Source organism: Typopeltis vanoorti, chromosome 12, assembly GCF_054136105.1.
Source record: "Typopeltis vanoorti isolate ZY-2024b chromosome 12, IOZ_Tvanoo_1.0, whole genome shotgun sequence".
Taxonomy (NCBI): Eukaryota; Metazoa; Arthropoda; class Arachnida; order Uropygi; family Thelyphonidae; genus Typopeltis; species Typopeltis vanoorti.
The window spans coordinates 98,298,825-98,312,337 of NC_143560.1; the positions used below are offsets into that span (position 1 = coordinate 98,298,825).

At 36.3% G+C, this 13,513-nt stretch overlaps 2 protein-coding genes across 2 annotated transcripts in view; one reads left to right on the forward strand and one right to left on the reverse strand.

Annotated features, from left to right (window-relative positions):
- Nucleotides 1–13,513, forward strand: part of Elp3 (elongator complex protein 3) — a 292,722-nt gene that overhangs the window by 243,748 nt on the left and 35,461 nt on the right. The window lies entirely within an intron of this gene.
- Erk7 (Extracellularly regulated kinase 7) overlaps nucleotides 1–13,513 on the reverse strand; it is a 193,545-nt gene that overhangs the window by 46,977 nt on the left and 133,055 nt on the right. Inside the window, exon 7 of the mRNA XM_090401876.1 lies at nucleotides 7,391–7,448. Coding sequence (XP_090258002.1) covers nucleotides 7,391–7,448 — 58 coding nt within the window. The remainder of the gene's footprint in view (nucleotides 1–7,390; nucleotides 7,449–13,513) is intronic.

Below are 13,513 nucleotides of genomic sequence, written 5' to 3' on the forward strand. Positions count from 1 at the left end.
TGCTTGTTTCATTCAGCAATTTTTCGAAGTAATTACTCCATACTTCAAGGATATCTTTTTCTCCTGTTTTCGTGTAACCTTTATCATCTCTAACTCCTTTTACAGCACTCTTTCCTCCATTTCTAAGCTTCTTCAACAACCTCCAGAATATCTTACCACCTTCTTGGTATTTATTTTCTATGTTCTTGCCAAAGTCCTCCCATGACTTTTGTTTAGCTAGTTTTACACAGTGTTTAGCTTTCTTACATTTGTCTCTGTATCCTAAGATCACAAGCTGACTTATTTGCCATGAACTTTTGATATGCTTTCTTCTTTTCCTTCACTGCCTCTTTAACTTCCTGTGTCCACCATGGAGTTCTGATTTTTCTATCCTTGCAGACAACCTCACCACATGCCTCGCTGACTGAATCAGACAGGGTTTTTCTTCAAGGCTTGCCACTGAATCTCCAAGGTTTGGCTCCTGTTCTCAAACTATTTCATTTTTTCTTCAATAATCTTTGTGTATTTTAGTCTGCAGTTCACATCTGAGAGCTGCTCAACTTTTAATCGCATTAAAACTTTCTTACATGTTATTCTTTTCAATACGAAATTCAATTTTATCCTGCTCAAGACTAAATAGTGATCACTTCCAATTTCAAATCCTCTGTACATTCTGGTGTCCTGCACCAGGGAGAAAACATCACTATCAACAATAACATAGTCAATGAGACCTTCCTTATTCCTTGCCTCTTCTCTCCATGTGAATTTGTGCACATTTTTATGTTAGAACATGGTGTTAGTAATAACCAGTTCATGACCTGAGCAGAAATACAACAGGTATTTGCCATTATTATTAGTTTTGCTCTTTTCTCCAAATTTTCCCAAAATATTTTTGTATGTCTGAGAATCATTTCCTACTCTGCTATTTAGATCCCCAACAAGGACCAACTTTTCCTTTTTCATTGTGTCAGTTGCTTTTTCTAAAGCATCAAAAAATTCCTCCACTTCTATCTCAGTAGAACCTTCTGTGGGACCATAGGCACAAATAAGTCTCTTTTTCCAATATCCCATTCTGATATTTGTCCACATCACTCTACTTGAGACTGCCTGCCATTCAAGAAGATTAGCCTCATATTTTGTGTTGAATACTATGGCTACTCCTTTTCCTCGATTGTCATTTCCTGAATATAACATTTTGTATTTATTGCTCAGAAAGATCACCAGTTTTGGTCTTTTTTTGTTTCAGTCACCCCTATTATGTCGATCTGGTACTTATCTAATTCATCAGCTAGCTCCATTTCTTTGCCATTCAGGCTTCTTACGTTGATAGTACCGATCTTTAACTCTGGTGATGTTGAGTTGGGGTGTGCTTTCAGATTTGTTCCAGTAGCTAACTTTTTGCTGTTCATCCTGGTTCCCTGGCGAAAACAACGGGGGCCTTTTTTTAACCGGGCGACGCTCCAGCCGGCATGAAATTTTGTCATGTTGTGCCATCATTTTCTATATTGGTTTAAGCCAATAAGAATACAATTTGGTCAGCTAAATCGCAAATTGCCAGCCCATCCTCATTCGTTCAGTATCCAGGTAGATGCCCAACAGGGTGCACCACGAGAAGGTGAGAATTGAACATTAAGTCAGAAGCCCTGGTTGGTTCTCCACATTCCTTTATATATATATACACTTTAAATAAAATTACATAACTACAAAATACTGGATCCAAGGCCTTCTAAAATAAATCAACACTTTAGAGGTTTTCTTATCTAAAAATATTAAAATCATCCATTCTCTGACTCATCTTATTATTGGATTGTTTAACATATCCTTAATCACATCTACCAGACTGTACTTTTTACAGTAACAAAATGTTCATAGTCAATTTCTTTGTTAGGACTTTTTTTGCCCTAACAAAGAGATTTGTTCTCCCTTATTATAGCATGCAATATTATTCCTCCTGTCTCACTGAAGTATAAATATTTCTTACCTCTTTCAGTTCTACCTATTTGATGCACAATTTACTAATTTTGTACCAGAGGAAAAAAGTTTCTTCTACTAATTCATAAACAACATATCTAAGTTGAGCTAATTCCATTGCTTTTCCAGTAGAAATAACAAATAGATCCAGTGTCCTTAAGACAGATGAAACTTTCCAATCAGCGTTTCCTCGAACATTCAATTAGAATATTGACTGCAATATCTTCTTTTATTTACTAAATAGTTGACAGTCTCAACTCCTCCAGTTTAAAGACTCACAGTTCTGCAATTCCTTTTCGAAATCTTCTATTAATATTCCTCTGACTGTCATGTAAAAACTTTAAACTTTCTAAGCGCAAAATTTCTCAGGTGTGCGTTCTTAAACTTCCATTAGCTCTCTCTCTTTTTTTTTTTTTTTTTCTGTTACTTGGTATACTGAACACACTGAGCTGTCAATCACCCATCAAACTACTCGGCGATGTAAGTGGCAAGCATACATATAACGACTGACATGTTGTATCCATTAGCATTATGAAAATGTCTTTATAAAACACAACACTTGATAATTTTAAACTACAATAAAAGGATTGAAAGTAACATAACTATCAAAATCTAATAAGTACATCAATTTCTCAAATGCTTTACATTTCCTTTTGACAATAACAATATCAATAACAGGCACATCGTAAGTGCCAATGTACATGTTATGAAACCAAAACTAATGATATACAAGATAGAGAAACAATTGTAAAAAGATTCATAATTATAAATTATGAGATATATGAAGAGCCAAAGGCTTCAATTCGGCGACATATGACTTGTTTAAGTTAAGGGATGTTACATCCCATATCGTTTCTTAGCAGAATAAGAAACTCAAAGAGTTTCATGCCGAATATAGTAGAAACTATATAAGGTTCGGCGATTCCAAGCGTAAGCAAATACCTAGATACTGCAGCAACTGACCCTAAAGGTAGTGCAAGCTGAGGCAACTTATGTCTAAGGTGGAGCAAGCTCCGATCACTATTCTTGATATTTACCCATAATGTGAACTTATCTCCTTTGAGCTGTATTTCTGTTCTACATTATGAGAGAAGGTCACTACCCAGACCGGTTTCAACCTTTATTCAGGTCTCATCAGTGAGTAGGTAGACCTAGTTAATATCAAGTTGGTAAGTGAACAGAACTTACAACCCTTCTATGAGTATTGCCGAGAGGTGTCCTAATAAATTATTAGATATATGAAGAGCCAAAGGCTTCAGTTCGGCGATATATGACTTGTTTAAGTTAAGGGATATTACATCCCATATCGTTTCTTAGCCGAATAAGAAACTCAAAGAGTTTCAGTTTCTAGAGTTTCTAATAATTTATTAGGACACCTCTCGGCAATACTCATAGAAAGGTTGTAAGTTCTATTCGCTACAAACTTGATATTAACTAGGTCTACCTACTCACTGATGAGACCTGAATAAAGGTTGAAACCGGTCTGGGTAGTGACCTTCTCTCATAATGTAGAACAGAAATACAGCTCAAAGGAGATAAGTTCACATTATGGGTAAATATCAAGAATAGTGATCAGAGCCTGCTCCACCTTAGACATGAGTTGCCTCAGCTTGCACTACCTTTAGGGTCAGTTGCTGCAGTATCCAGGTATTTGCTTACGCATGGAATCAGCGAACTTTATATAGTTTCTACTATATTCGGCATGAAACTCTGAGTTTCTTATTTGGCTAAGAAACGATAAATTATGATTATTTTTACACTGGCACACTGGCATGCCTGATTCTTTAACATTATTTCTCATTTGGGTTAAGATACTATCCATGAGAGTTATTGATAATAATGATGTTATACTGAATGTGAAATGCATTTATTTGAGTCCATGCAATGGAATATAATATTCATGAAAATTATAAGAATTAATTGTTGTTTTTTTCCCCCAGTTCTATTTCATTTAGTCACAAGATAACTTCTAGCTTCCCAGAATTATACATAAATGTTTGGTGCCTAGTGTAAAGAGTCCCCACCTCTATTATTTTTCTTCCTCCCTATGGGAGGAAGAAATTTTTATTATAATATTCATTTTATATAAAATGAATTTATATAAATAAAATTTTATATAAATGAATAAATTTCATTTTATATAAAATGAAATAAAAAAGCTTAATTTAGAGCAAACAATGATATAACAACTTATTTATAAACTAACCATATAAATCAGAATGTTTGCATATAAATGATCTTGATAAGCAAACTAAATTTAGAAATAACAAGCAAAAAAATGCTATCAACCAGGCATCATTGGGGAAAATTTCATGCACGCACTGAATAATAAATATTTATTCTGACAGGTACAGTATTTATGCGCAATAAATTAATCTGGTTCTTAAGTTAGTCAATGTCTAGTGCAAGTAAGATTGACAGGTAGGATTCCTCCATCTTTCATAAGTTTGAGTTTTTAACCTCACAACTCAGGAAAATTAACTACAGAACTTCCCCAGTATTTAATATTATATGACATGACCAGGGTTATGTCATATCTATGCATTTTCATCCATGCTTGCCATCAGAGATCAAACTAAATTCACTGGTGACACAATCAAGATCGAATGCTAACCAATTTCCAACAGTTAGGACTAGATTAATGTCTATCCCTTGGGGAAAGGAAGAAGAAGAAAAAAAAACATAGGAGAGGATAAAATTCACTAGAAATCTAAAAATTGCACATATTTAGTCTTAGATGCTTGTGTGTAATCAGGCATCTAAGACTAAATGGTTCGCAGATCAAACTGTTCTCAACAAAAGATGTGAAAGACAAACCAAAAGACTATTTATTTACCAAGTGTAGGAAAAAAGAAATCTTCCAAAAAAAAAAGTTTAACATTGATAAGAATAAAAACCATCAAAACAATATCAGAAAGCCTAATGAATAAAGCTAGAGACTTAAGTAATTACTCCAAAAGAAGGACAAAAGAATACTATCCAAAGAACCCCTAAACCTTTTTAGAAAAAAAAAAGGGACAAGATAAGAACAGAATTCCCAAGCTATGCAGAACATTAAGGAAAAGAATGCCACAAGAAATCAGAAACTTAGAACAAGAAAAATCAGAACAGAATAGAAAAGTTGAAACAGTATGAGTTTACAAAGACTGATGAGAGAGTTGATAGGACAAAATAAATTAATAGTGCTTAAAAGATGAAAATGGAATGCTAATTAAAGACAGAACATATAATAAGAGCAGAACTGTTTATACCAAATTATATGACGACTCCCAAAACTTAGACCAATATGAAAGTAAAAATGGAGGAAGATAGAAATTGCCCTAATGTTTTAGTAGAAATATGCAAGAGGCATGAATATTGGAAAGGCAGTAATTGAAGGTGAGATGTCAATAGAAGTTTTGAAAGCAGATAGTGAACTAGTCATGACTTTGCTAAGTAACATCTACACATCCTGCCTATGGAAGATAATACCAAAAAATTGGAATGATGCCATTCTTACTAGTTTTTAAAAACTGAGACAGAGAAGATATTAAAAATTACCACGCAATTAACCTCCTTTCAATAATATACAAAATTTTTACAAAATCATTCTCAACAGAAGAATACAAAACCAATTACATAAATTAAAGATTCCGAGAAATTATATTCTTGGTTTAATCCTTTATCCAAGTGTAAGTAAACAAAGTTTGCGCCTGAGGTATTTTCAGGACAGGGCAACTTGTATATAGAAACTAGTGACTTCACATCACTTTCCTTAGTATCCCATAATGCAAAGCACATATCCTTACAAACATGTATAATGTTATGCATTATGGGAAGGGTCACTACCCAGACTCGTTTCAACCTTCATTGAGATCTCATCAGTGGGAGCAAGACCCAAAAAGGGATACCAAGGTTGAAGTAATGCAGAAGTCATATTTCCATATATGAGTAGCCAAAAGGTGTCATACCTTATTATTAAAATACTCTGGATTAGAGATAGATGTAGAAAGTTTTTTCACTTGGTTATACTATAAATTAAAGATGCCAAGAAATTATATTCTTGGTAAAATCAATTATCCAAGTGATGAAAACCTCGATAAAGTTCGAAACTGATCTGGGTAGTAACCCTTCCCATGATGCAGCATCGTACATGTCCATAAGGACATGTATAATGCATGGGATACTAAGGCAAGTGATGTGAAGTTATTATATTCTATATACGAGTTGCCCTATCCTGAAAATACTTCAGGTGCAAATTTTGTTTGCTTATACTTGGATAAAGGATTAAACCAAGAATATAATTTCTTGGTTATACTATAAATTAAAGATGCCAAATGGAAAAACTTCCAAAAACAAATTACATTCAATCTCAACATAAGCTATTTTAGAAGTCTTAAAAAAAGTAAATTAAAAAACAACAACAGGGAATTGAGAAAAATTTATTGATATACTTAGCCATATATTCAACTGCATCTATGAAAGCAGGAACAAATAAGAATTAAACTTGGATGGGTAGCATCAGTTGAATTCTTATAACAGCTTGAAAAATACCAAGAGGACATTCCAACCTACCTTAAAAGTAAAATATTTGACAGTTGTATACCTTCAATCATCACATATGGAAGTGATATGATTGGTAGTATAGGTAGCGAGATGATTGGTAGTAGAGGTTCGGTGTAGCGGTTGAGACAGTTGTATAATAGTAGGTGTCCTCCTGCGGTGAGTCTTCGGACTCCTTGGAGGTGTCATGAATAATAAGAATAAGAATATAGATTCTAACTAAAAAATTACCAACGAGTTGAGGACTACCCAGAGGAAAACAAAGATCATGGCTTGGTATTAGCAATGAAGATAAAAAGTACAAAACTTAGGTTACAGTTCAGACCAGGATGAGATTTTTAAAAGATATTTAATTAAATATCTAAATGATAATCAAAAGATAATTACTAATTAAAAGATTCAATTGGTGGATGTGTGGGTCATACAGTAAAAAGTAATACTCAAAAATCGACAAAAACAATATCTGAATGGTGCCCCAGAAATAGAGAACTACAGGAAGACCAAAGAAACATTGGGAGGATGAGATTAAACAGATGGCTGGAACTTTATGATATAGAAAAGATCAAGATAGGATGGAATGTAGGACTTTGGGTGGAGGCTTTCAGACAGCAGTGGACAGCAAATAGCTGATGACTATCTTAATGTTCTAACTGTTTGCTTGCATATATATAATCCACCAGCTAAGCAAAAAAGTAATTCCTTACATAGATTACATACTTTACTTCAGGAAAGTGAATCTCGACAAGGAGCAGTCTTTCCATATATGATAGCCGCTTAGGAGTTATGGTATATACTACTGTACTGACCATCCTAAGTGGAGAACCTGAAACTTTTGATATCATGATTTCATTTTGAAACTTGCAAAAGTTGAACTTGAAAACAAAATTACTGCACTTACTTGTTTGCAGCTCTTTCAACAACAAAAGCTGCATATCCCGAACATAAACTGTCAATATCTGTTGAAGATAAAATATCGAAGCATGTGAATTTAATATATGTTATTTAATTATATCTTAATTAATATTTGGATTGCCAGCATTAATTAAGCCCATCTATTTATAACACATAACATATACACTTAATGGACAATTAGAGATACCTACCTAATAGCACGTTAGTCCTCTATCAAAACATATACACTCAATGGACAATTAGAGATACCTACCCAATAGCATGTTAGTCCTCCTCTAGTGCAAATAACAGCCCGTACTCTCTGAAGCATTGAATCTACCAAATGCTGGAGAATTGCCAGAGGTAATTCCAGCCATGCTTGTTGCAGCATTGTCCACAACTGTGCCTTAGACATCAGCCCTGGATACACGGATCTGATGTTTCACTCTACGACATCCCAGAGAGAGAGATTTGATCAGATTCAAATCCAGGGACCTTGGAGGAACCACTGGATGTCCTAAACTCAGATGAGTTTGGATCATGTAGTGGTCCCCCCAAGGGTGACCACCCAAGCTAGGGTATTTGTGGCCTAGTGGGGTGGCATTTTGTCCTGCTGAAACAGACCATCAGATGCAGGATGTGCAAAGGCCATGAAAGTATGTAGGTGATCAGCCAGCACATTCTGGTAGCTTGCAGCATTTGAGGACCTCTCCAGACACAATAAGGGACCTAATGTACCACATGAGAAGGATCCATAAACCATCACAGAGCACCACCTCCTTGAACAAAGCTAACTTAGCAGAATAGGGAACATGGCCTCACGCTGTCAATGCCATACCCTCATCCTCTCATCAGCTTGGTACAATTGATAACGGGATTCTTCAGATCAAGTAACTCTGGTCTACTCTGCAGAGGTTCAGTTGATGGTCCTGACACCAGGCAAGGCACAATGATGAACTGTGAACAGTGGTACATGATTAGAGTGTCACCTCCCAAGCCCATGGTATGCAAGGTACAGTGTACATTCACTTGCTGATGCTGCTTGGCTCTCTGACATTGAAGCTGTCGTTTATGCCACCTTTGCCCTGCAGTTGGTCTGTACAAGCCTGGACAGTCTACGACCCGGTCATCAATGGTATGTGGTCGACCACCACTTGCTCGCTGGGTGCAGGTACATCTGTTGATGGTATACTTGCAATAGACCCTTGATATGGTTCCCCTCAAGAACCTTAGGGTGATAGAATGACCCATCTGTTTCGCGCATGATCAAAGTCGCTAAGATTGCTACATTTACCCATGTTCATTGATTGTGATATACTGTTGAGAAGCCCTAATGTCTACTTATTTACCATCTGTGCAGGAGTGCCAGTCAACTTCCCATCACCCCTATCTGTAATGTTTTGTCCACTGAGTGTACATATACAAATATAAAAAACAAATAAGGCAGAAAAATGCATGGTAAGTCATTTAGAAATACTTATATTAATTTTCAGAAATAAGTGGATGAACTTTTTAAAAGGAAAGTTATTCCCTCTATTTTCTCATTTGTCAGTCCTATTGCTCTTATGTTCATGTTTTCTACTCTGTCTCTGGCCAGACTTAACTCAGTGGCATCGTATTAAAGAATATAAAAGGAAGAAATAAATTTAGCGTGGCTGCCTGTGCCTGACAAATCACATCATGCTATTTTTTCCTTACTACAGTATATTTATTCAACAGCAGCTGCCTGAAAATTACATCGTCTTTTTATTCAGCTTGTTTATAGTCCTCCATCTGAAGCAAAAAAAAGTATTAATCTTTAGTTATGGTATTTCAATGTATTTAATTTAAAAAATTAATTTGGTTGGAATTACAGCCAAGCAGTTAACTAAGGCTATGAGGTCAACAAGGTTTTAGTTATAAAGGCTCCATGAAATTCAAACAAGGTCTTGCTAACCAAAAGCAAATTGCATTAAATGCCAATATAATATATCGTGGTCCAGAGCCAATTTTACATTGTTGCAAGCAGTAATGGGAGATTTAAATGCTAGAATTGGCAACAGACAAATTCAATCATTAGTATAATGGCAAGCAAACAGTTAAACAGAAATTGAAAAAAGCTAATCAGGTATTATTTCAGTAATACTTGATTCCTAATAATTTTAAACACATTTTTCCTAAACAAAGACCTGTCATAAATATACTTGGATGACAAGAGAATAATAGATCAATAGACTACATCATAATAAATAATGAATTAGCAAAATCTGTTCTTGATACAAGTGGTTTTAGAAGTTCTGAATTGAAAACTTATCACTCCCTATTAGTCTCACAAATCCAATTTCTCATGGTTGAGAATAACAAAAGGAAACTAAAGAGGACTGCTTCCAAGTCAGTCTCTTAGAACAGTGCTTCCCAAACTTCTGGATGTCAGGGCCCCCTTTGCAAAAATTAAAATATTTCACGCCCCCCCTCGAAAAAAAAATCGTAATAGAGAGATATATTATTATAATATTTATTGTATTTATATTCAATACAAAATATACACAGCGAATATTGCAAAAATCAAATGCATATATTACATTTTTTTGCTTCTTACTTTGGGCTGTTCTGGTAACATGTGAAATACTGTCCTTTTTTTTGGAGTCTGTTTCTGCTTCTTCCGATTGTTCACGGGAATTTATATATATATATATATATATATATATATATATATATATATATATATATTTTATTTTATTTTATTTTATTTTATTATTATTTTTTTTTTATCAGCCACTTATCCATCTCAGGGTTAAATATTTTTAACGTAGAATAGATCAAACAATATCACCACTTACCGATACTGGCACACCACAGACTGATAACATGAAATTAGTGAATATTACCTGAATAAGGGGATCCCCGGACCAGGAACATTTTTCTCTTTTGTGACTTTTCTCCCTTTAAGGTAATTAAGCCTAACGCGAAACAGACAGCAAAGGCAGGTTATTAAAACGTGCATATGATTGGTGTGGTATTAACAAAAGATCGCGCAACCGAAAGATAAAAGCATAGCTGACAATTGAGTTGAAATGCTAACTCTCATCAACCGAATTCCATATGTGAAACTGCCAAAACATTGATTATATATATATTACTTAGTTTTAACACTTTTACGAATTTTAACACGTTTGGTTGAATTTTATTGCTGCCTTGGGAAATCGAACCCGCACACATCTAATTAATAACAATAGTTTTTAGTTAGATACTGTGTTTGCCCATGCAACATATGGTTTTGTTTCAGTCTATACACCATAGTTTCTGTATGAGGGGACATGTGATTCATTAATTAGTGTGTTTTTATCCCAGTTGTCTCTAATTGCACTAGTTGTTGAGAAATATATTACACAGACTCCTCATACCTTATTCACTGCCATAATAAAAGTACTTGTTTTTATTGCCTCTCTAGTATAGTGGCTGTTAGGGAGGGCGTGTTGTTTACCACTGCAAGCAAGTTATAATCTCCCCACATGAACTTGTTTAAGCTTTTTTTCATGTGTGAAGTATATGCGAAACTTTTATTGGTAACAGGAAACTAGCTGAGATGGCAGTGATAATATAAAACTAATGTAAATGTAAACAAGTTTCTAATTAATTTTGTCTTTTTATATATCCTAAAAGAAAAATAAATTATTACAATATGATTAATCCATATGTTTCAAGATGTGGTTATATCAGTTTTTTTTTTTTTTTTATGTTGGGCCCATATACAGGAGGTTGGCTGGTCAACCTATAGTACGTTAGTACCGTATATGGGTGATGGGTTGTGAAAGGAGAAACTTGTTTACATTTGAATTGAATGCCTGTATATTGTATTCCTTGGGAAATACTCAGGGGGAAAGACTGTTCCACAGTACTGCAGTAGCAGGGATGAATGAGGAGAAGAAACTTGTTCTATGGGTTTCGAGGTCTACTGTAAAAGGATGTTAGGTGGCAGCTGTATCTCTTCCAATGGGCTTGGTACAGGGTGGGGGAATTATTGATGCTGTTTCGGATGAACCTTTCCCGTGAAAGTATTTATAGAATATACAGATTGCAGAGACCAAGCATCTATGTGAAAGTGGGGGGGGAGCGAGTTGGTGAGGGATGGGTCATTTATTAGTCTAATTGCTCTCCTCTGTATTGAGTCAAGCATTTTGAGGGAGCTTTTTTGGAGTCCCCATTCCAGATGTGAGAGCAGTATTCGAGAGCCGGGCAGATTTGTGACTTGTATAGTGTTAACAGCTGTTTAGAGGTGAAGTAGCGTCTTGAGTGAAAGAGAAAACCTAGTTTTTTGGAAGCTGAGGATGCAATGGTTGTGATGTGTTTATGCCAGGAGAGGCTTGATGTCAAAGTAATTCCGAGAAGAGAAATTTCGTCTCGTCTGTGAATTTGAGTGTTATCGAAAACAATGCTGGGGGAAAATGGTTCTTTTTTGTGAGAAATAAGACAGAACTGGGTTTTACCAGCATTGAATTTGACAAGGTTGTCTGAGCCCCATCGGAGGAAGGCTTGGAGGTCAGAATTAAGGGCAGTGGTGGTTGATGTTCTGTGGGTTGAAGTGAGTTGTGTAGGGTAGGGTTTGTCAAATGAAAGGGAGGAATGTAGTGTGCTGTCATCTGCAAAACTGTGTATTGGGTTAGAGGTCAACTGAAGTAGGCCATTGATATAGAGAAGAGGGTTGGTGAGAGAAATGAGCCTTGAAGGACCCCAGCATTAGTTGGATGGTGAGAGGATAGGGAGCCGTCTACCATTACACATAGTGTGCATCCAGACAGGAAGCTGGCAAGCCATTTGCAGAAGTCCTGAGGCAGTCCAAATGATGGGAGTTTGCTTAGTAAGTCTTTGTGCCAGACCAGGTCAAAGGCTTTGGAGATATCAAGTGCAACTACTCAGGATTTGCCGAATTTCTCCATAGCGCTTGTCCAGTGATGGGTGATGTATGAGAGTAGATCTCCTGTTGAATGGCTTTGGCAGAATCCGTACTGGTGGTCGCTTAATAGCCGGGTACCTTCAAGGTAGATTAGGATTTGAGAGTTGATGATTTTCTCCATTACTTTAGATAGGACTGAAGTGAGTATGATAGGGCAGTAGTTAGATGGCAGTGATTTGTCACCCTTTTTAGGAATGGGTTGAATATAGGCCAGTTTCCAGATTTTGGGATATATACCAGTGGAGTAAGAGAGTGTGTACAGGTGACATAGGATAGGAGTTAGTTCAGATGTACAGACAAGAAGGAATTCAGTCTGGGCTAGGAGACTTTTTTGTGTCTAATTTAGACAACAGGTTTGTGATGTCTTTTTGGCAAAAGGATATAGGGGCATTGTATGTTGGGCAGTTGAAATGACTGGAGGGCATTTGCCATTGTCAGTTATGTGTGCATCGGAGGCAAAGTGTGATGCCAGGAGGTTAGCTTTTTCCATGGGTGATGTTGCAAATGAGCCATCTGGGATGATAGAGGTGGGAATAGTGTAGGGCAAAAGTTATGGCCAATTGCCTTGGCAAGGGACCAAAAGGCACAGCTTCTGTTTGGACAGGCTGCAAGCTCCCTGCTTTTTGCCCGTTCAAAATCTGTTTTGGAAGTATTGATAGTTTTCTTGCATTTGTTTTGGGCTTCAGTGTACGCACTTAATGAGGATGGGGTTCTTGATTTGAGCCAGTTGTGGTATGCCTGATTTTTCATTTGTACTGTCTTGGTACATTTTTTGGAGAACCAGGGTCCAGTTAGGGGACGGCAGGTCTGAGTGGTGTGGGGAATATGTGCTTTCATGCCAATGAGGATCACTTTGGTGATGCATTCAATGCATATGTCTGGACTGGAAGACCGGAAACAATAGTCTAACCATGGGAATGAAGCATAGTCATCTCTGAGACTGTCCCATTTGGCACTGTTATAATGCCAAACTACTCTTGTGTGGGAGTAACTGTGTAGGGAGAGGAGATAAGCACTAAGTTGTGGTCAGAATTACCCAGGGACTTACTACATTCACTGCATATTTGGAGAGGTCATTAGTAAGGAAGAGACCTAGGGTATTTGGGGAGTGGTTTGGGTTATCTGGTATTCTGGTCGGTTTTTGAACAAATTTGCATGAGGTCATTAGTAACTGCAAATGTTTCAGCATCTCTGCCT